The sequence below is a fragment of the Dendrobates tinctorius genome, unplaced genomic scaffold (assembly GCF_039654945.1).
Source record: "Dendrobates tinctorius isolate UK_male_01 unplaced genomic scaffold, ASM3965494v1 ptg000058l, whole genome shotgun sequence".
Lineage (NCBI taxonomy): Eukaryota > Metazoa > Chordata > Amphibia > Anura > Dendrobatidae > Dendrobates > Dendrobates tinctorius.
The window spans coordinates 1,675,001-1,698,623 of NW_027361726.1; the positions used below are offsets into that span (position 1 = coordinate 1,675,001).

At 46.3% G+C, this 23,623-nt stretch overlaps 1 protein-coding gene across 1 annotated transcript in view; it reads right to left on the reverse strand.

Moving 5' to 3' along the window:
- ERO1A (endoplasmic reticulum oxidoreductase 1 alpha) overlaps nt 1-16,842 on the reverse strand; it is a 65,910-nt gene extending 49,068 nt beyond the window's left edge. Inside the window, exons 1-5 of the mRNA XM_073577920.1 lie at nt 16,628-16,842; nt 14,944-15,063; nt 13,690-13,773; nt 12,602-12,640; nt 2,727-2,809 (exon numbers count right to left, since the gene is read on the reverse strand). Of these exons, the coding sequence (XP_073434021.1) occupies nt 2,727-2,809; nt 12,602-12,640; nt 13,690-13,773; nt 14,944-15,063; nt 16,628-16,732 (431 nt within the window). The 5' untranslated portion in view covers nt 16,733-16,842. The remainder of the gene's footprint in view (nt 1-2,726; nt 2,810-12,601; nt 12,641-13,689; nt 13,774-14,943; nt 15,064-16,627) is intronic.
- Nucleotides 16,843-23,623: the final 6,781 nt, after the last annotated feature.

Below are 23,623 nucleotides of genomic sequence, written 5' to 3' on the forward strand. Positions count from 1 at the left end.
ATTACTATGAAAAAACACAAAAATTGAGCTTAGTTGAAGTTGGTATACATGCAGCATATGAACGCATGTTCACTTTGGCCATAAAACATTGAAAAAAAAAAAAAAAAAAACTACAAAAAGCAAAATAAACACCCTGCTATAACTAAGTAAAAAGCATGTGCATTTAAATAACAGGGTTCTTAGTAATAACTTTCTTACATTTTTTGATCAAAAAAAGCATCTCGCCATCGCCAAGGTGACCCCCAATCGAGACAGTCCTACACTGTCTAATATTAAAATCTTACCCTATGTCGAAGTAAATCTCAGTGTGTGAATAAGGGCAGACAAAAGGACCAGTTTCCGACCCAAGGACACCAGCCAGGGGAAGCTTTTAAATGTAATATACAGGGTGTGGCCTCATCCTCGAGCTGTATATCACATTTAGGGCTCATACTCACTTGCGAGAGACTCGCACGATTCTCGTGCGAGTCTCTCGCGTGAAAACCTGGCACTGCGTGGAGCGTGCGGCTACATTTCTATGCCGCTGAGTGCTGGCGGCAGTGCCAGGTTTTCATGTGAGAGACTCGCACGAGAATCGTGCAAGTCTCACGCAAGTGCGCATGAGCCCTTAAAAGCTTCCCCTGGCTGGTGTCCTTCGGTCGGGAACTGGTCCTTTTGTCTGCCCTTATTCACACACTGAGGTTGACTTCGACACATGGTAAGGTTAAATATTAGACAGTGTAGGACTGTCTCGATGGGGGGGGGGGGCAATGGCTGTCATGCTTTTTTTGATCAAAAATCGTATTACTAAGAATCCTGTGTTATTTAAATGCACTTGCTTTTTACTTATTTAGTTATAGTAGGGTTTTTGTTTATTTTGCTTTTTGTAGGTTTTTTTTTCAAAGATGGATTACTACAGTCACGGCCAAAAGTTTTGAGAATGACACAAATATATTTTCACATGATCTGCTGGCCTCTGGTTTTTATGTGTGTTTGTCAGATGTTTTTATCACATACAGAAATAATTGCAATCATATTATGAGTAGCAAAAGGTTATATTGACAGTTAGAATGAGTTAATGCAGCAAGTCAATATTTGCAGTGTTGACCCTTCTTCTTCAGGACCTCAGCAATTCTCCCTGGCATGCTCTCAATCAACTTCTGGATCAAATCCTGACTGACAGCAGTCCATTCTTGCAAAATCAATGCTTTTATTTTGTCTGAATTTGAAGGTTTTTGTTTGTCCACCCGTCTCTTGATGATTGACCACAAGTTCTCAATGGGATTAAGATCTGGGGAGTTTCCAGGCCATGGTCCCAAAATCTCTGTTTTGTTCCATGAGCTATTTAGTTATCACCTTTGCTTTATGGCAAGGTGCTCCATCATGTTGAAAAAGGCATTGTTGATCGCCAAACTGCTCTTGGACGGTTGGGAGAAGTTTCTCTTGGAGGACATTCTGGTACCATTCTTTATTCATGGCTGTGTTTTTAGGCAAGACAGAGAGAGCCCATTCCCTTGGCTGAGAAGCAACCCCACACATGAATGGTTTCAGGATGCTTGACAGTTGGCATGAGACAAGACTGGTGGTAGCGCTCTCCTGGTCTTCTCCGAATAAGCAGTTTTCCAGATGTCCCAAACAATCGAAAAGGGGATTCATCAGAGAAAATGACTTTACCCCAGTCCTCAGCAGTCCACTCCCTGTACCTCTTGCAGAATATCAGTCTGTCCATGATGTTTTTTCTGGAGAGAAGTGGCTTCTTTGCTGCCCTCCTTGAGACCAGGCCATGCTCCAAGAGTCTCCGCCTCACAGCGCGTGCACATGCACTCACACCTGCCTGCTGTCATTCCTGAGCAAGCTCTGTACTGCTGGTAGCCCGATCCCACAGCTGAAACACTTTTAAGAGACGGTCCTGGCGCTTGCTGGTCTTTCTTGGGTGCCCTGGAGCCTTTTTGGCAACAAGGGAACCTCTCTCCTTGAAGTTCTTGATGATGCGATAGATTGTTGACTGAGGTGCAATCTTTCTAGCTGCGATACTCTTCCCTGTTAGGCCATTTTTGTGCAGTGCAATGATGACTGCACGTGTTTCTTTAGAGATAACCATGGTTAACAGAAGAGAAACAATGATGCCAAGCACCAGCCTCCTTTTAAAGTGTCCAGTGGTGTCATTCTTACTTAATCATGACAGATTGCTCCATTAACACAAGTGTGGGTGTTGATGAGGACAGGGCTGGAGATCAATCACTGAAACGATGTTAGCTGGTCCTTTTAAGGCAGGGCTGCAATGATGTTGAAATGTGTTTTGGGGGATAAAGTTCATTTTCTAGGCAAATATTGACTTTGCAAGTAATTGCTGTTAAGCTGATCACTCTTTATAACATTCTGGAGTATATGCAAATTGCCATTAGAAAAAATGAAGCAGTAGACTTTGTAAAAATTAAATATTTGTGTCATTCTCAAAACTTTTGGCCATGACTGTATGTAGCTGTCAAGCTCAGGTCAGGAGAGCTGACAGCCAGTACGAGGTTTACAATGAGATTCTCGCCCCAGAAATACGGCAGTCTGTCTCTGCCCTAAGACCGATAATATTTGTTGCATAGTTGGTGACTATTTCAGCTCTTAGAAGGTAAAATGTTCAAATTACCTAAAGTTCCCGCTGCAGCAAAACTGCAATAGCAGAAGTTCTTAGGTCGGGTCCTAGTACATTATCCTCAATTATTGAAAATGGGTCTCACAAGAGTCGCCCTCACCTCAAGGATTCATCCACTGCCCCCAGTCTCTTCTCCTTCTCACACTCCAATTCTCCGTTGGCCACATTTGCTGCTTCTGTGTACTGCAAATTACATAGCAAAAAAAAGTATTTGTAATAAAAAAAAAAAAAAAAACACGCTTTCTTCCAAAAGAGCATCACACCTACCCACAGGATGTGCCTGGTACTGCAACTCCGCTCTATTGAAGTGAATGGGGCAGTGCTACAGTACTGCAGTTTGAGAACATGGAAGGCATCTCATCTAGAGAACTACATGTGAGCCTGATATCCCAACACAAACCCCTCTCCTGGTTTGTCCATTTGCAGCAATGTATCAGTGCAGGGGGAATAATAAAATAAAAAAAAAAAAAAAAAAAAAAAAAAAAAAAAGACAAAAACCAACAACACAATTGCTAGCCCCCAAAAAACTTTCCCCATACAGCAGGGGTGGAGAACCACAAGCCATTTACGGCCCTCGACTTGCTCTCCAGCCCCGGGCACATTCATGGGGATGCAGTGCTTGGTCGGCAGCTGTATTTTGGCAGCCGCTGGCCCATAAATGTCTTCTAGCTTTGTGGCACAGGGACGCAGGTCTCACTCCTGAATACTGAGGCTCGTGCAGTGAAAGACCACATCCTTACACCAGTGCCAGCAGCAGGACATACTTTGCAGGTGGAAAGCACAATTTGTACAGCCCCCGAAGGACGGTATAAATATCAAAATGATCCTTGGCAGAGAAAAAAAATTAAAAATAAATAGATTCCTTGCCCCTGCCATAGAGAATGGTGACCTGGCTGGATGCAGTGGATCAGTCTTTATACACGACTCAAGGCCCCGTTACACATAACGATGTCCCAGCGATCCCACCAATGATCCGACATGGATGGGATCGCTGGGACATAGTTAGACAGCCCCCTCCAGCGATCAGGACCAGCGAGCAAGCTGGTTTCCAATGTAAACTGCGGGTATCTAAGAGCCGCGCAGCTCTTAGCTATCCGCTGTTTACCTTGGAAACCAGCGTCCAGAGTCGCTGATCTCTCGCTGCCACACGCAGCGATGCATGCTGGCCAGTGGGACACCAACGGATCAAAAAATGGCCCAGGACGATCAGCGATACCCGGCAGGGGGGGGGGGGGGGGGCGTTCGCTGATCCATGTCACACAGAGCGATATCGCTGTGGCGTCTCAAAATCAGCGATCTCGCTGTGTGTGACGGGGTCTTTATACTCTCCTTTATGAGTGTCCAAAATACCCATGATATCTTTCTGGCAGCCGGCGGCTCCTTTATCTTTCCAGAACAGCTGGAAATAAGGAGGCAAGCCACACGTTCCATGACATTCACAAAGGTGATAAGCCTTATATAAATATATGTAATGTTAATGATCTATCAAGAAATCCCTGCATAGAGGTTGGGGGACAGATAACAAGCACAAAAACAGGGCGATATAACTATGTGAATACACTCTAATGGAGCTGCACAAGGTCTCTGGGTTTAGAAATAGTTTGACAACTTTCAGATAAACAACCATTATCTTTACGTTGAAGAGGTTTATGATTTTTGTCAATTTGTTTGTTTTTTTGTGGGTGAAACAAATGCAACTAATAACTGATCTGGAGACAAGTAACGGAATACAAGTCATTCTGAAAGTACAGAGAAACGCCCGACTAACCACCGGTGCCCATCTGCATCACATACAGAGGACAACCCCCAGATGGCAGAGATAACAGATCAGATATGTCTGAAGAGCAGTCGCCCATAGAAAGACCACCACACATTTAACTAGTAGTTATCATTGTTTTTACCTAGAATTAAAGTCTTTTTGTAGAATCACTTCACAATAGCCAAACTGATCCAGTACTGATCCTGAGTTACCTCCTGTATTATACCCCAGAGCTGCACTCACTATTCTGCTGGTGCAGTCTGTCATGCCCGCCATGTCTGATATGCCGCATGACCCCTGGAGCAGTGTGCAAGCACACCCAATTGTCTTGCCTGTCATGTCTTGTATGCTGCATGACCCCTGGAGCAGTGTACACACTAGGGTGACCGCAAAAAATCGATGTCGGAATTTTGTCCGTCTGGACCCCACAAAACGATTCCCCTTTCCAGATATTGAGAGAGCCAAAATTTGAGCTCGATCAAACGATGTTAACCCGTGCCGCTCGTCGCTCAAAGTTTGAAAAAATCCAAATTGAGGTATTTTAAGATTTAGGTATTTTGCATAGTCTGTTAGACTATAAAGAATGTGACAACAACATTGCAGAAATAGCCCTGACCAAATTTTCGAACCATTTGTGGTATTTGAATGCAGAGTTGGTGGGATTATCGTTTTTTGATCCCACCATTACAGACAATGAAAAGTTGTTAATGGCTAATAAATTGCTCAGTAGCACAGATGAACCATCAGAGCACGCTAGGGTTGTAAATCCAAAAGTTAGGAAAGAAAAATTAAAAGAGGTAGGAAGTAACCGACTTTAACGACCTTCTGACAAAAGATGAAGAACAAAAGCAATATGTCCTGCAAGTTGTAAGCAAATGCCGAGCATTATATTCTGACGTTTCAAAAACTACTTTAACAAAAGCTCTAGAATAGATTAGATAACTATGTAAAATTATCAACTCATGTAGGTTAGCGTGCTCTGATGGTTCATCTGTGCTACTGAGCAATTTATTAGCCATTAACAACTTTTCATTGTCTGTAATGGTGGGATCAAAAAAACGATAATCCCACCAACGGTTCGAAAATTTGGTCAGGGCTATTTCTGCAATGTTGTTGTCACATTCTTTATAGTCTAACAGACTATGCAAAATACCTAAATCTTAAAATACCTCAATTTGGATTTTTTCAAACTTTGAGCGACGAGCGGCACGGGTTAACGTCGTTTGATCGAGCTCAAATTTTGGCTCTCTCAATGTCTGGAAAGGGGAATCGTTTTGTGGGGTCCAGACGAACAAGATTCTGACATTTTTCCCCCCCATATGAGATCCGGTCACCCTAGTGCACACGCACCACATAACTTATGTTGCATGATGCCTGGAGCAGTATGCACCTCATGACTGTTGCGCTGCGTGACTCCTGGAGTGCTGTACATGCGCACCTCACGGCTGCATGCCGTGGCTGTGTGCACGCCCGTCTCTGCTCTCCCTGCTGTGAATGTCTCTATGGTCCTGGAGGCCCTGATCATGTGGCCCTCTCTATGGTCCAGCAGAATCTGATCTAGCTAGCCCCTCTATGATCCTGGAGGATCTGAACCGGAAGTGCAGGTGCTAATGCCCTATATCAGACTGCCCCTTCCTATGGTCGGGGGTCTGAGTATCGTGTTGCTTCCCTGCTTGGTCGCTCTCTGCCCTGTTGTGCCTCTCTGCACACACTCTGTGCTGGTATTCTGCCTCTTGTCTCGTGCTATGTCTTGTGTTGTCTTTTGTGCCATGTCTTATCTCTGTTATTCTTTGCCTTGTAGTACTTCCTTTGTTCTGTCTTTGCCTGTTTCACCATGTCTTACCTTTGCTATTCTTTGCCTTATAGTACTTCTCTCGTTCCCTGTCTTTGCCTGGTTTTCCTTACTCTGTCTTCTGGTGCTCTCTAGCACATTTCCTGGCTAGTCTCAAGGTTCTCCCTTGACCCGGCTCTGGGCTTCGGCCTATGCTCCGCTGCTAGCCCTATACTCTCTCTTACCTGGCTCTTTGCTTCTGCCTATGTTCCGCTCCTTGTTCTTGCCTTGTTTCTTTGCGTGCCCTTTGCACGCGCCTGGCCTTCCCTCGCCCGCCTGTCTGTGCGCCTCAGCCATGCTCGTCGGCCAGTGACTAAGCTGTGTCCGCCTGTTGTGCTTCAGCCGTGCTCGCCTCAGTCTTGCCCGCCGGTCTGAGCTTCAGCCCGACCAGCTAGCCAGTGCCTCAGCTGTGCTCTGTGCTTCCTTGCACCCACGCTGCCCCCGCCCTGTGCATTGCGTGCCCTCTTAGCACACGCAGGCCCTAGCCTGTTCCTTGGCATACCTCCCCATGCTTCTCTAAAAAGCACGCGCAGGCCCTGCCATGTACCCTGTCGTGCACTCCTGCACGCACAGGCTCTAGCCTGAACCCTGGTGTGCCTCCTAGCACACACAGGTCCTAGCCCTATCCTGAACCTCGGCATGCCCCTCTGCACACGCAGGACTATCTCCTGAACCTCAAAGCTCAATGTGTTCCCTAGCACGTGTGCGACCCGCTATTAACCATGTACCCTGGCGTGCCTCCTTGCACGGCCAGGACCATTCTTTGTACCGTGCCCCTGGCGTGCCTCTAGCACGCGCAGAACCTTGAATCCTGGTGGCTTCTCTAGCGCGCCCAGGACCTTGGACCCTGGTGTGTCCCCTAAACACGCACCATGCCTAGTGTGTTGAATCTTGCCTTGCACCTAGCCGTGGACCTTGGCGTGTTCCCTAACACGCACCATGCCTTGAGCTCTCTCGTGCCTCCTTGCCTGAACCTGCCGGATGCCCGGAATCTGCCGATCGCTGCCAGAGATCGTAAGCCTGACGACTGCAGCCTGATGTCCGGAGCTGATGTCCGCAGCCAGATGCCTTGATCCTGTCGATCATTGCCAACTGTCCAGAGGAGTCCGATGCCATCGAGCCCTTACCTGTAACCAAGCGTGCCACCTGGCACGTACCATGCCATGGACCTTGGCGTGCCCAAGCACGCACCTTGCGGTGTTTTCTCTGTTATCACGTCTTGCACCTGTTTCCCTGAGTTCGTCTTAATGAAGATACCTTGAAATCAAGTCTAGTCTTGTTTGCTGCACGTCCCTTGTCATCAGACACTCTTGTCTTTCTTGAGCCGGCCGTCTGGTTCCAGCAGTCGTGGTGGCTCACCCCCTTGGTCTTGCCCCTGACACTCCCTGAATAGGGGGTGGTTCCTCACAAGGTCAGCTCACCCTCGGTGGGTGGGTGCCACGACCCAGAGGGTCCACTCTAGAAAACGACTCAGCGAAAGTCGAGTCCGTCACACAGTCACTGTGTACAAACATTACATTACTGATACTGTACTGATCCCGAGTTACATCCTGTATTATACTCCAGAGCTGCACTCACTATTCTTCTGGTGCCATCACTGTGTACATACATTACTGATCCTGAGTTACCTCCTGTATTATACTCCAGAGCTGCACTTACTATTCTGCTGGTGCAGTCACTGTGTACATACATTACATTACTGATCCTGAGTTATATCCTGTATACCCCAGAGCTGCATTCACACAATCCTAACACTAATATCTGGTGACGTGTAACAGATTCAGTGTTATCACCATGGTAACTAATTAGTGTAAATATTAATGGAGGCAACGAGCCAGCCGAAGACATTGTCATATTTCCTCTGTGCGCTTTATAGCAGTAATTATTAATGTAATCTGCAAATAAAACACATGAGCAAATAACCACAAGACAAGTAACCCAGGGAAATGGCTTCCTGCTTATTGAGGCACCACTCCCCCACAATAGACTGCAGAGCATCTCATGTCAGTAATCCCATCACATTCAGTCCTTTTCTACAGTCTCATTGGCAGTTCTGCCTAATTATGAAACTACATAATCAGGATGTTCTCTTCACACGGTGGCTAATTTATCTTCTTGCAACTAATCTGTCCACCATCAAGGCTGACAAAAAAGGCAATCACCAGCTCAACCAGACTGCTTGGTGTGAGGTTTACCAATATGAGTCCCAGGATGTTATGCTATCTATCCAATCCAAAGTGACATTCAAGGCTGATTAGCGACCGATGAAGGTGTGATGGCAGAATGTAGGCAAGATGCAGCAATATAAATATAATAGCAGAGATAAAAGAAAAAAAAAAAAAAAACCTGTGACCAGCAGGAGATGCATGGAGCAGAGGTCGCACATGTACGAGAGCGATCTACAGCCTGTGACCAAGAGGAGATGAATGGAGAGGAGGTCGTACATGTACGGGAGCAATCTACAGCCTGTGACCAGCAGGAGATGCATGGAGCGGAGGTTGCACATGTACGACAGCAATCTACAGCCTGTGACCAGGAGGAGATGCCTGGAGCGGAGGTTGCACATGTACGACAGCAATCTACAGCCTGTGACCAGGAGAAGATGCATGGAGCTGAGGTCGTACATGTACGAGAGCAATCTACGGCCTATGATCAAGAGGAGATGCATGGAGCGGAGGTCGTACGTGTACGAGAGATCTACAGCCTGTGAACAGGAGGAGATGCATGGAGCAGAAATTGCACATGTACGAGAGCAATCTACAGCGTGTGACCAGGAGGAGATGCATGGAGCGGAGGTCGTACATGTACGAGAGCGATCTACAGCCTGTGACCAAGAGGAGATGCAAGGAGCGGAGGTTGTACATGTACGAGAGCAACCTACAGCCTGTGACCAAGAGGAGATGCATGGAGCAGAGGTCGCACATGTATGAGAGCGATCTACAGACTGACCAGCAGGAGATGTATGGAGCGGAGGTCGCACATGTACTAGAGATCTACAGCCTGTGAACAGGAGGAGATGCATGAAGCAGAGGTCGCACATGTACGAGAGCAATCTACAGACTGACCAGCAGGAGATGTATGGAGCGGAGGTCGCAAGTGTACGAGAGATCTACAGCCTGTGACCAGGAGGAGATGCATGGAGCAGAGGTCGCACATGTATGAGAGCGATCTACAGACTGACCAGCAGGAGATGTATGGAGCGGAGGTCGCACATGTACTAGAGATCTACAGCCTGTGAACAGGAGGAGATGCATGAAGCAGAGGTCGCACATGTATGAGAGCGATCTACAGACTGACCAGCAGGAGATGCATGGAGCAGAGGTCGCAAGTGTACGAGAGATCTACAGCCTGTGACCAGGAGGAGATGCATGTAGCTCTGATCGTGCATGCACTTTAAAGCGAACCTGCCAGCAGGATTGTGCTCAGTGACTATTATGTTTCCTCCAGCAAGATGTTGCCACCTGCGCAGTAACATTTATAAGATCACCGATAGCTGCTAGTGCGCAGGCGCCATTTTATGGATTTTTTTTTTTTAACATTAGGATAACTTCAACCATATTAATTATATACACAGTACATATGTGATTAACTGCAGCGCAGGGGCCACGACCGTCGCCTGCCGAGGGGAATTACGTTTTTTTCAGCATGTAGAATATTCATTATGTAAAATAGGGGGCGGGGCAGAGAAAGATCAGTGACCTGTCAGAAGCCATCCTAGTGAATACCTAATCAGAGCACCACAAAGCCCCACCGACAGGTTGCCAAAGACCCACCCACTGCTCCATAGCACGATCATATCAACTCAAAACTGAAAATAAAGATTACACAACAACCACAAGACTGATTTCATCACCAGGTATCAGTGTAATCAGTATAACGGCGCTGACCTGACACTGTCTGTAGTTAATGTAGACAATCCTGATCACAGGGGAACTTTAACGCTTCATTCAAGTTTCAACACTAAGAAAGCTCAGTGCGGTGCTCATGCGAGTTCTTCCGTGAATATGAAGAGAGCATCCTACCATACATATGCCTTGTGCTCCATTAAGATGTCAGCAAAGACTCCATTTTGGAGATGAATGGGGGTGGAAGGATCAAAACCAAACCATAATAATGTGCATGTGTGTAATATTCTGCCATGTGTCAGGCCGGAGCGGTGTCATGTGCTGCCAGCAGACATCAACCACACAAAGCATCATTCACAATTCACCAGCACAATTATATCAAGTTACTGAGTGCTTCCTCAGTGACCCAGCATCATGTTCCTCCATACTGCAGTCACTGTCCCTTCACTCTACAACAGCTTGTGCAGCAAATCCCGATGCAATGGGAGAATATGCTGAGACCACACTCCTTATCAGGATTATTGGGGGGGGGGGGGGGGGGGAACAAGGTATAACTGACAATCGCCCATCAACTTTTCACCCATCTCATAGGGTGGTTTCACATGAACTTGGAAAAACACCAGAAACTGAACCACAGACCCCACATTTCACTTCCTGGACCGCCGATGAATAACGCTAAACACAGTTTTTGGGGAAAGCATGGGCGACAACTCATAGAACTGACGTTACAGCTGCTAAAGACGAGAATACATAAGCGTTGTTCAGTTTGAGGCTTTTGATACTAAAACAAGGGGATCTTATATACAGGAACAAACAAAAAAAAAAAAAAAAAACGGCCTTCTGAAAATGTCAGCGCACAAGAACAGGACATGTCTCTGCAGATAATCAGGAGGAAGGAAGTTTTTACGTTCCTCTTGCAACACAAAAAAAAAAAAAAAATCCCATTGTGGCTATGAAAGACACCAGTACTGCAGGATATCGATCTGTCACGTCATTGATGGCCCTCCATGACCTGCAGAAGCCAAGCGACAAGACAAATACACACAGATGTCACAATGACAGCAAATACACAAGCCGGGGTCATGTCCCCTGAAAACATCCATTGTCACAGGTGTACATATGGTACATTCAGCAGAGCATGCCATGCAGAAGGTCTCAAACCTGCGCAACTACAACTCTCATTATGCCAGGCCCAACATAAAAAATAATACACTTAACTATGCCACTTTGACAGGTTTTTCTGCCTTTTCCTGATACATTTGCTTCAGTTTTCAGACATCTAACATAGTAACATAGTTATTAAGGTTGAAGGGAGACTTTAAGTCCATCTAGTTCAACCCATATCCTATCCTAACATGTTGATCCAGAGGAAGGCAAAAAAACACAACAATCATTCTCTAATCATGAATAATATTTCAGTCCCCAAAACGCTTAGCGTTTATTGTCCCCCGCAGGTGCGCTGTCAGCGGCTTCTAGGTTCTACATGTGGGTACTGCAAGCGCTGCTGACACCATCATTTTCACTGCATAGGAAGGAAGTCGTGGCAGCCTAATATACACGGAAAAACTGTTTCTTTATCGACCGCTGCTCTAACTCTCCACAAAACCCAAGCCTTACACAAGAGGACCGAGTGCCAATTACCTAATCTTCTGGATGATCACAGAAACTTCATAGAAAATCGTTAACAGAATAAAATGATCATGATTTGATCTTAACATTAATCATTTCTTCTCAATACCATTGTAAAGCAACGCAGGAAAATGTCACTCAATAGGATGTTGTACATTCAGGTCTTTTACTATAAAACACCTCAACATGAGGAACCTTCCGAGGAGAAAAAAAAAAAAAACCTTACAAAAAAGGGGCATTTTTGTTTTTATTGATATCAATGGTGGGGGCGTAAAGAAAACAAATACATGGGAGGTTTATTTATTTGCATTTTAAGTTTTTTATGCACTTAAAATTTCATTCCACATTGGTAATTATTTTAGTTGGTAGTGGCTGGGCTAGAATCGGCGCTCCAGAATTAAATTGGATTTATTTTAATTTTACATGTTGTGCCCACTGTAATTTCTTGTGGGAGACAATAATCTATGATTGTTTGTTGCAGATGTTCCTGTATCTAGACTTGCTCACTAAGTTGAGCCAATATGCCAGACTTGGGCTGGAACCACTGAGCTGATCTTCGTCCGCTAACACCCAGCAGCTTCTATTCCCTGTGGACATCCGGCCATCGAATGACCTGGATCTACAGGAGGAAGCAATGCTTTCCGCTTCCTGAGCTGTATACAGGAATACACCATGTGCTCCTCATGTAGAGAAATAAGCTTTGCTCTTACAGCAGCTCCTGACTGTGCACTATCGCTGCAGTAACATGCCGACATGTCCACAATTAGTCAATGTGAGGAATCCTGTCTTGCTATAGATCTTATAATATTCCATATTTTATTGCATCTCTAGAATATAAAGACCTGAAGGCTATGGGATTTTTAGATTACAACATAGCCACTTACTGGGGTGGGGGGACACTCAAATCTAACCTTAAATCCTGGAGACTTTATACCAGGTGGAACTGCATCCTAAGAACAAAACAATGGATTAGTGCATAGCAAATGAGAAATAATCACATTAACAATATATAAATAAGAAATACCATCTCCACACAGTGTAAATCAGGAATGATATGAATAGGTGGTGACTGGTTAGGGAGGTGATAGAGGGAAGATTCTTTATCCCACTATTTGGGGGTTACTGGTGCCTGTGCAGGGTGGAAAAAAAAACAAAAAAAAAAAACTAACAGACCTGGGCAAAGTGTGGCTTGTGATAGCCAAAGGGCTGGATACAGCGGTGTCCCATACCACGGCGGCCATCCTCTGCCCAGCGTCTCGCATTCATCAGTATCAGATACTGATAAACACAATGATGGAATGGTGAGCCGTCATCGCCTGCTGCCATCCAGGAGCATGTGGGTCTGAGAGCACAGCAGACAAGATAATGTCACTACATGGCGGCAGTTGTGCTTAAGTACACAGCGCAGACCGGAGCAGAAGGGGATTAGGGTCATGCGGCCCTCCAGAAAATGAGCGCCCCACCCCTGTACTAACAGACTGTGATTGGTAATAGGGGCAATATACAGAAAAGCTCCTGTCTCCGTCCCTTTGGGGGTCACCAGAGGATGTGCAGGGGAGAGAACAGTTGTAGTTTCCCTCCACCCTCACACAATGTGAGATATTTCATGCTTCACCTTTATGTTATCCGCACATATAAGTTACTCATGGCTACTGTTCTGTCTCTTGACCCGGGTACATAATTCTAAGCGCCCTTTTCCATTCTTACGGCAATGCTTTCAGATATGATCACCTGTAGGTCGGCCACATCTCTCCAGCTGTTGCTAAACTACAGTTCCCCGTGGGACACTTTAGCTCGGTAGCAGCTGGTAAGTGAAAGGTTTCCTACCCAGGAGTGAATCAGGCAAGTGGGGAATTAAATCAAGTCCTTAATACCTGCGGCTTCCCAGCTGCTGCAGGCTTGTAAATCCAAACGCTCAAACCAATGTGGTCATACGATATCACTAGATCATCCACAATCAGACTGCAGGAGCATGCACACAGGCAGCGGTGGTACTCACCGTGGGACAAGGCTGCACAGCACAGTCCCGGATTCCACAGTGGCTGTTATCTTTCCAGAATGGACACGGCTTCTTCAGATTTGCCTAAAAATATATTATATTGAGACTTAAGACCCAAAATATAACATTACCATCAGTACAAGAACAGGGTAATAGAAGACAACTCAATTAATGCATGAAAGTCTGCACCAGGATCCTCATGTGTGAAGGGGGCGCCACAAGCAACATATGCCGCTGACAGCAGCATTTACATGGAGTCATCATAGGGAGCCAGTGAAAGACCCCCTAGCTGCCATCTTGGTACTAAGGGTACCGTTACACTTAGCGATGCACCAGGGATCCAGACAACGATATGGATCGCTGGTGCATCGCTAAGTGGTTGCCACACAGGCAGATCTCAGCAGCGACATAGCAGGGGTCGGGGGTCGCTACTTACCTATCAGACGCGGCGATCTGACGTCCTCCCGCCCGCCTCCACAGGAAGCGCAGCAGGAAGTGGCCGACGAGGAATGGTCCAGGGAGTTCTCGCGCGACCGACCGCTGCTCATCGTTGGAGGCAAGTATCACATGCAACGATATCGCTAGCAATATCGCTGCTACGTCACTAAACCGGTGACTTTACAGCGATATCGCAGTGTGTAACGGGGGCTTAACACTTACAATATATACTGCAACACAAGTGTCAAAAGTTGACAAACTAATTTGATACTTTCATGAAAGTTCAGAATTTTTTTTTTTTAACCATGAAAATGTGAAAAAAAGATAAGATAGATTGTGGCTCTTGAAACAAAAAAAAAAAAAAAAAAAAAAAAAAAACACTAGCCAAGTGCTTAAAGGGTGTATCAGTCATAAATTTCACAACACAAATTACCTACATTGCTAAAAAGATTTTAGACCTGTTGAGGCTGATGTGTTTATTGTGAATCCATCTCCGAGTGGCTGAAAAATCTTACAATTTAAAAAAAAAAAACAAAAAAAAAACATTTTACAAGTCTGGTCTCTTAATCATTTTACAATTAAGCAGGTAAAGTTTCACAAGGTGTTATACAGCCATTCAGATGTAGATTTTCAAAGTAAGTATACCTGCCTCACTGGGCAACACCAAGTTATAATGGAACACAAACATGATAGGGTGCAACAATGCAGGAGAGTCAGATTTATAACATGGTGCCCCAGGCCAGGTAGTGCCACGTCCCAAAATAACCCAAGTCTAACTAGCACTGCAGCCAACAATGGGAGTCACATAGGAATTACCTTGTAGTATCTGAAATAGTCTGTTTCCAAGAGTTTTTGAAGTTTAGGAAATAGTTTCTTGTTATTAAATTGGTCTATAGTCTCCACATCACACGTGCAATCATCAAGGTAACCGGCAACCTAGAGAACGAAAAGAAGAATTAGAGGGGGGAGTTTAACTTTAACAAGTTGTAAAAAGGAAGTTAAATAGGATTTTTCCTGAAATAATGAAAAAAAACTCCCCTTTCACTGCAGGTACCATCCACCAAACTGTCCAATTACTCCACAATGAACCAAAAAGCAGGAAAAGGGGACCAATAAGCATGCATGCATCCCATACAAGGGGGAGGTGTACACAGAACCCATATTCTGGATACCGGGAAATTACCAACTGCTGGGTCCCACGAATCAAACATTCGCAACTTGCATAGCTACAAGTTCCAGACATGGACTGTCAGGATGTTGGCAGCTGTAGCTTTCGTTTGTCTTTTTACCAGCACGGTGGCTCAGTGGTTAGCACTGTTGCTTAGCAACGCCGGGGTCCTAGGCCCCCATCCCACCAAGGACATTTGCAAGGAGTTTGCATGTATTTCCTCCCACACACCAAAGACATACTGATAGAGAATCTAGATTGTGAGCCCCAATGGAAACAACGATGATAATGAGGTCTGCGGAAATAATGGTGCAATATAAAATAAACAGCTGCAGCGCCGCAGGATGCCAACGATCTCCGGTAAACAAAATTATATAAAAAAATAAAAAAAGATTAAAAACATGGCAGTTTTCTTCCAGAGACAGCACCACTCGTAACTAGAGGTTGTGTCTGGTACTGCAGCTTTAAAATAGTGAAAGGGTCTGAAACTGTAGATAGATACGGTAGATTTTTTTTTTCTCCCCAAGAAAACTGACAAGTCTTTCCAGTCCTGGACAAGTCAGAACACATGAACGCGAGCCAACCCATGCCCATATTATTCAGACAATATAGATACGCAGTGCATAAATAACACCGCCATACCATGCCCAGATCTGATGCAAGTTACAGCTGTAGGGGCTGAAGATGACAGTGGGCAGATGACCAGTTTATCCCTCTTATCACCCAGCTCCTAACCCAATGGAGAGGCCATAAATGATGCAGTTAGGACAGACCGATATATGATCTGCCCTGGAGTCTGTGCCGCCTCTTATGAGGATTGTCACGTATTATATCGGACACAACAGGAAATCCAATGCAACAAAGTAGGGACAGAAGACAGATTGGCAAAAAGTTTAAGGCAATGTGGAAGTAAAGGCCGCGACTCATTGCTGCATTTGCACCTTTCTTGGCTCGTTTTTGGGGTCTTTAGTTTCCCGCTTGCGCCTCTTTTTAGGTATTTTATGCGTTCGCCTGGTTTATTCCTCTTTATTATGTTCGTGGCTGTGAGCGAGGTTCTGTTTCGGGATGTTCCCAGCTGATTGTCAGACTAAGGTCACAATTTCAGCTCCGCGTTCTCCAGCACTGGAGTAAGGTTATGTCCATCTGAGATGTGAATTATTGTTTGTTTGTTTCGAGCAAAGGCCACAATGGTGTGGGACATACCGTATTTCTCCTCCATGACTCGTTATCCACCATGCTTTACCTTCCCACTGCACCTGATAAGTCTGTGCACTGACAGCAGCAGCCACATAGCCCAGTAAGTACCTAACAGTAACCGGAGGGTCCGCTCACCTGACAGAAGCAGCTGTGCAACGCGGAGCCCGGCGTGTGTGGCTGGGCCTCCCATGGCAGCAGGCAGCAGCAGCTCAGGACGATGAGGAGAACGGCAGCCTTCATGACTAGCCCGTGTCTCAGCGGCTCTCAGCAGTCTCCAGCTGCACCCGGAAGAGGTACAGGGCAGAAGGCGGGCTCCCCGTGACGTCACATGTGACGTACGTGGAGAGCGCAGTACGTGTCTGTAAACAAATAGACGCCACGCCCACTCTAGACGGGAGGAGGAGGTGGCGGGAGGAGGTGGCGGGAGGAGGTGGCGGGAGGAGGTGGCGGGAGGAGGTGGCGGGAGGAGGAGAGAAGGACACTTTTCTCCTGTGCGCGCAGCAAGAAAGGCATAAACACTGATAGGTGGTCTCTAGCTCCAGTGTACATAACGGCAGAGTGCCTCTTCACCCGTAGCAACCAGCGAGATTCAGAAAAGTGAAGTATTTTCTGCTGCAAAATGAATTATGGGCAATTTATTCATATAGGACGCCCCCCCAGGCTGCCACTGTAATGACCCCAGTAAGAATGCATGCAAAAGCCAGACGAGGCCCATAAATATATATACACAAACCCCCCAGACTTTTGTAGATGCCCAAAATAACACCCTAGACCGGACCCTCAAAATAAATACAACACCCTGCAGGAATACAGACTCTCCAACTACTCCAAAATGAATACAGACTACATTGTAGACTCCTGAAAGTAATATGGACCCAAGACCCTCAAAGGTAAAGACCCCAGAGTAGACTCCTGAAAGTAATGGACCCAAGACCACCAAAAGTAATACAGACCCCATTGTAGACTCCTGAAAGTAATGGACCCAAGACCCCTAAAAGTAATACAGACCCCAGAGTAGGCTCCTGAAAGTAATGGACCCAAGACCCCCAAAAGTAATAAAGACCCCAGAGTAGACTCCTGAAAGTAATGGACCCAAGACCCCTAAAAGTAATACAGACAACAGAGTAGACTCCTGAAAGTAATAGACCCAAGACCTCAGAGTATAATCCTGAAAGTAAAAGGAACCCAAGACCACCAAAAGTAATAAGGACCCCAGACCCCCACCCCCCTCCAAAAAAAATAAAGACCCCTGTGTAGACTCCTGAAAGTAATATGGACCCAAGACCCTCAAAGGTAATAAAGACCCCAGAGTAGACTCCTGAAAGTAATGGACCCAAGACCACCAAAAGTACTACAGACCCCATTGTAGACTCCTGAAAGTAATGGACCCAAGACCCCTAAAAGTAATACAGACCCCAGAGTAGGCTCCTGAAAGTAGTATGGACCCAAGACCCTCAAAAGTAATAAAAGACCCCAGAGTAGTCTCCTGAAAGTAATATGGACCCAAGACCCTCAAAAGTAACACAGACCCGAGAGTAGGCTCCTGAAAGTAATGGACCCAAAACCCCCAAAAGTAATAAAAACCCCAGAGTAGGCTCCTGAAAGTAATGGACTCCAGACCCCCAAAAGTAATAAAAACCCCAGAGTAGCCTCCTGAAAGTAATATGGACCCAAGACCCCCAAAAGTAATAAAGACCCCAGAGTAGACTTCTGAAAGTAATGGACCCAAGACCCCCAAAAGTAATACAGACAACAGAGTAGACTCCTGAAAGTAATAGACCCAAGACCTCAGAGTATAATCCTGAAAGTAAAAGGAACCCAAGACCACCAAAAGTAATAAGGACCCCAGACCCCCCCAAAAAAAAAATAAAGACCCCTGAGTAGACTCCTGAAAGTAATATGGACCCAAGACCACCAAAAGTAATAAGGATACCAGACCCCCAAAAGTAATGTAGACTCCCAAAAGTAATACGGACCCCGGACTAGACTCCTGAAATTAACAAAAACCCAAGATCTCCGAAAGTAATGAGAATCCCAGGCCAGAGCCCTGAAAATTATATGGACCGCGAACCACCAAAGGGTGGCATGGTAGCTTTGTGGATAGCATTGCAGCGCTGGGGTTCTGGGTTCAAATCCTACCAAGGACAACATCTGCAAGGAGTTTGTATGTTCTCCCCATGTTTGTGTGGGTTTACTCCGGTTTCCTCCCACACTCCAAAGACATACTGATAGGGAATCTAAATTGTGAGCCCCATCGGGGACAGTGATGATAATGTGTGCAAACTGTAAAGCGCTGCGGAATATGTTAGCGCTATATAAAGATTATTATCTCAGACCCCTAAAAGCAATACAGACCTACTACTCTACTCTGTTGTCTGTATTACTTTGGGGGGTCTTGGGTCCATACTACTTTCAGGAGTCTACTCTGTTGTCTGTATTACTTTTGGGGGTCTTGGGTCCATTACTTTCAGGAGTCTACTCTGGGGTCTTTATTACTTTTGGGAGTCTTAGGTGTTATTTATTTCACAGGTTGTCTAATTTCTCTGCATTACCTGTCGCGCTGTGTCCCAGATCATGTATGTGGCTCCTTCACAGTTTAGGGGCATATTTTGTCAATTAGGCTTACTGGTCATATACTGTCTAAACTTTGGTTTATATTAAGACAGATGATTATTGTGGCCCGTCCATTATCATGGGCCTTTTGCCATTTCATTAGCAGGAGTTTATGGTGGGATTTTGTGACATAATATTCTAATAGGTATAATATTCTAATAGGTATAATTGCTCAGTCACTGTGTATTATCATTTATTCTTGAGCTAACTTACTTGTTTTCATAATACGGGGTGAGTCTTGTTGGCTCTATCATGAGCCTTTTGTGCTTTACATGTGTCATTTTATGACCTTTTAAATGTTTTTATATGGTGTTGTCTTTCTGTAATTAATAAAATTCATATTTGTTGTGGTGATCCCTGCGTTTTCTTGGTCAGTAGCTTTTTCCACTAATTTTCATACATCTCGCTGACTGGGCACTGGGTGACTCTGGTGGCTTTTGGGGCAGGCGCTGCTCCACAAGTCTTGGAATTCCCAAGGATTGTGAGACAAACCTCTGTATCTAACAGTTCCTCCACTGCTTCTGCCTCCTCCACCTCTGCTAGGGCTTCCTCCTGTGCCCTCAACATCTCCCTTAATCAGGCATGTGTTCCAACAGTGCAGGGAGCATCCCCCTTACCTCCATGTTGCACAGCCAAGGCTCACCGCAATCAGGCAGTGTTAAAATTAATATGCCTTGGAGATCACAGTCACACAGCTCAAGAGTTGTGGACATCTATCCAGGCCGAGATAGAGCAATGGCTGTCTCCCCTAAACCTGGAGCCAGGGAAGGCTGTGTGTGATAATGGTGCAAACCTGGTAGCGGCCCTACGCCGTGGCAACCTCACACATGTGCCTTGCATGGACCATGTCCTTAACACGATGGTACAGCAATTTCTCCGCTACTATCCCGGCCTGGATGTGCTGCTGCAGAAAGCATGGTTGCTGTGTGCTCATTTCCGAAGATTGCACCCTGCTGGTCATTGACTTGCATCGCTACAGAGGTCTTTTGGCCTACTGGTTATCTGTTTGATTAGCAATGTTCCAACACGGTGGAATTCCACTCTGCACATGTTGCAGCAGCTGTGTCAGCATGACGAGCCCTGATGTAGTTCTATTTGCATAGCCAAGGCCAACTCAGTCTGGACGTGGTGCAAATCACACTTGCGGAGTGCGCACAGATGAAGGACCTCTGCTCCCTTCTGCACAGTTTTGAAATGGCTACTATGATGGTTAGAGCTGACGATGCCATCATCAGCATCACTATTCCGGTCATCTACATGCTGGAGCACACTTTGACTTGTCTGAGTGAGGAGGTGATGGTCCCAGAGGAAGAGATGTAAGCAGAAGAGGATGCGGAAGGGATAACAGTATCTCAAATTTCAGGACTGTCATCGCACAGGCAGGTGCCACGGGAGGATGGCTTACAGTGATCAAGGGGGGCTGGTGATAAACTGTTAGTGAAGGTGCAGTAGCCGAGTAACAAATGGAGAAGGAAGAGGTGATGGACACGCAACAGTCAGGAGATGAAGAGGATAATGATCTCTCTGTTGTCCATGGTTGGTGGGATGTGACGGAGGAAGCAACCTTGAGTGTTACCCTGCCACCAATACAACATGGACTTGGACCTCATGGAAGCGACCAACGCATAAGCACCTTCTTGCTGCACCATCTTCACCATGATGCCCATCTTCTTAGGGTTAGAAATAGTGCTGACTACTGGGTTGCCACTCTGTTAGATCCACTGTGCAAAAGTAAAGTTAGCCAGATACTTCCCCACCTGGAAAGGGATGTGCACATGCTGGAGTATCGAAATACACTTGTAGACAATCTTAAGAGTTACTTTCCCCAAGGCAGCAGTGAGGCACACAGTGTGCACCCAAGTTCTAGACATCCAACCCAGGGAACGTCAAGGCGTCATCGCCAAAACATTAGCAGCAGCAGTGTAAGTGGTATAAGCAATTTATGTGAGTTGTTTAATACAGTTTTTAGACAAGCCTGTGCACCAGCAAAACAAGTTTCAAGTCTGACAAGTTGTGAACGACTGGAGAGGATGGTGCAAGAGCATCTGGAGCTCAATATAAATGCCATCATGGGGGGTTGGACTCTTTTACATTTTGAAATGGATGAGTGGCCTGAGCTCGCCTCACACGCCTTGAAGGTTTTAACGTGCCCAGTAGCCAGTGTTCTCTCAGCATGTGTCTTCAACGCTGCTGGTGGTGTCCTGACGGATAAGCAAATCTGGCTGTCCCCTGAAAGTGTAGACCGCCTAACTTTCATCAAAGTGAACAAATCATGGATCTGGGTCGCCCTCCCAGGGCTGTGGGGTACTCAGTACCGGGCCGGTGTCGGCGGGATGTGTCACGGCAGCGGTGACCCGGTCCGTGGCCCTGGGCGCCCAATTAATGGGGGAAATTGAATGGTAGAATGTAGTGAATGGAATAGTTCGTGACGCCACCTGTGGCGTTCGGCAAGTGAAATGTTAGGCCGACGCTGCATGCAGATCCTCTGGGGCTGGTGGTGTGTTGCAGCCAAGATGGTGAAGCTCCCCACAGGTGGAGCTGTAGCCCCAGGGCAGTGTAGATGTTGGGGAAGAGGAGAGGCACAAGCGGTGTAGAAGCTGGTACCCAGATGTAGCGGTGCTGGGTGCGTTGGCGCAAGAATGAATGGATGACACCAGGGCTTGTAGTTCCAAAGCTTTACTCACAGTCTGTAGTACACACCGGTGCCTGCCTCCGTGCCGTGTCCTCCGGGTCAGGGACTCAGTCAACCTCCAGGCAAGATGGAATGCTCCCTTCCAACACTCCGCCAATATGTGCCTTTCTGAACGTCTCCTCTATAGCGCCTTTAAGTGTGAAGTACTCCTAGTACTGAGGTACACTGGAGTGCCTCCTGACAGATGTTCCCAAGAACTCTACTTGTACGGCAGACAGCTGTAGCCTGCTTTGGGGACTCCTTACTCCTGAGTCCCGGCTCTCTATCCAAGTTGCTGTTGTGCCCCCAAGTCTTAGATGGGAGTAGTGCATTTACAGCCCACTACTCCACCGGTGTCTGCTGCAGAACCATTAGTGTCTGTACAACCTCGGGGACCAGGCCCCAGCCTTGCGCTTAGAACTTCTAGGCAGGGTTCTTCCTCTAACCCACGTCCTCTGTGTTCCCTTTTACTCCAGCGTTCCGTACTTGTCTTTCTTTCTTATGGAAGATCAGGGTTCAGTTCAATGTCTTTCTCCTCTTTCCCTTCCCGTGCCAGCGGACCCAGCTCACTGAGGTCTGCTGCAGCACCTCCTTCCTCCATCCCTCTCTCCGGGATCTTCCTTCCTCACTCGTCTCTGAGTGGCTTCCTCTCTCAGACTGACCTCCTGACTGACTGACTGAAATTCTAAACATTCCCGCTCTTTTATGTATTCTCAACTCCACCCGCCTCCCAGCATGTTTCGTGTTCCAAGCAGGGAGCCACCAAAGGTGCTTTGCTACACTCCAAGCAGGGAGCCGCAATGTGGCTTTGCTGAACTTCTCTGTTGTGTGTGGTGCGAGTGTTGGAGCGTGGTCAGGAGCCTCCAACTTACCTGGATGGTGGGGCACCACACCTCAGGCGGAGGTGCAGTACCTCTGTGGCGACTGAGCCTCAGGGGCGCCACAGATCTCCAAGGACTTTTGCACCCCAATCGCAGATTTTTAGTTTCATGCATTGGTCTTGCATTATTGCAGTCTGTGCCATCTTTGTGGTGTTCTCTGTGCCTGCTGTTGCTACTGCTGCCGATGTTACAAACGTTTTTTGCAATGTGGAGACTCTAAGTTGGGTCTCCATTTGGTAGGTTGCCTGTGGTGGAAGGTGTGCCAGAGGTCAGTTTTTACTCTGTGGAAATTGATGCCACTTTAGTGGTGTGTGACAATTTTATTTTTTTTTTAAATGTGGAGGCTCCAAGTTGGGTCTCCATCTCATAGGTTGCCTGTGTAAGTTGGGCTCCTAGACCAGCAAGCCTGCATCAATTTCAGTCAACTACCTGCGTTACTATTCTTACATTTTTCTTCCAATAGTACTCTATGAAACTTATGAAACTGATGTTTGTGCCACCTGAGTGTGGCTGGAAAAAAAAAATTGGAGTTGTTGCATGAGGTGCGCGGTCTCCCAGCTAAGAAGTGTTACACCGCTCCCTTACCTATCAGGTCCTCATTCAACTTCAATTCCAAGCTGTAAATGCTGGACTAGACCCTGATACCACATGCATGACCTATGGCAGACTGCTGTGCCATTATAAAATTTTAACTGTGGGTCCATTGCTGCCACCTTTCATGGTGTCTGCTCCTAATTTGAGCTTTTTGGGAAGCTTTTTGTCCCCATGTGTTTATTTTGCCTCCCATTGATTTCAATGAGGTTCATACACGTTCAACAAACTGTTCGGCGTACATCAGTCCGTTAGACAGATCCGAACCGAACCTTGAAAGGTTCCCTCATGCCTACTCCTAGCTAGCTAGCAGCGTATCTTGATGATTTGCCCAAGCACACATTCAGTGGCAGAACCATCCACTGGCAACCATTA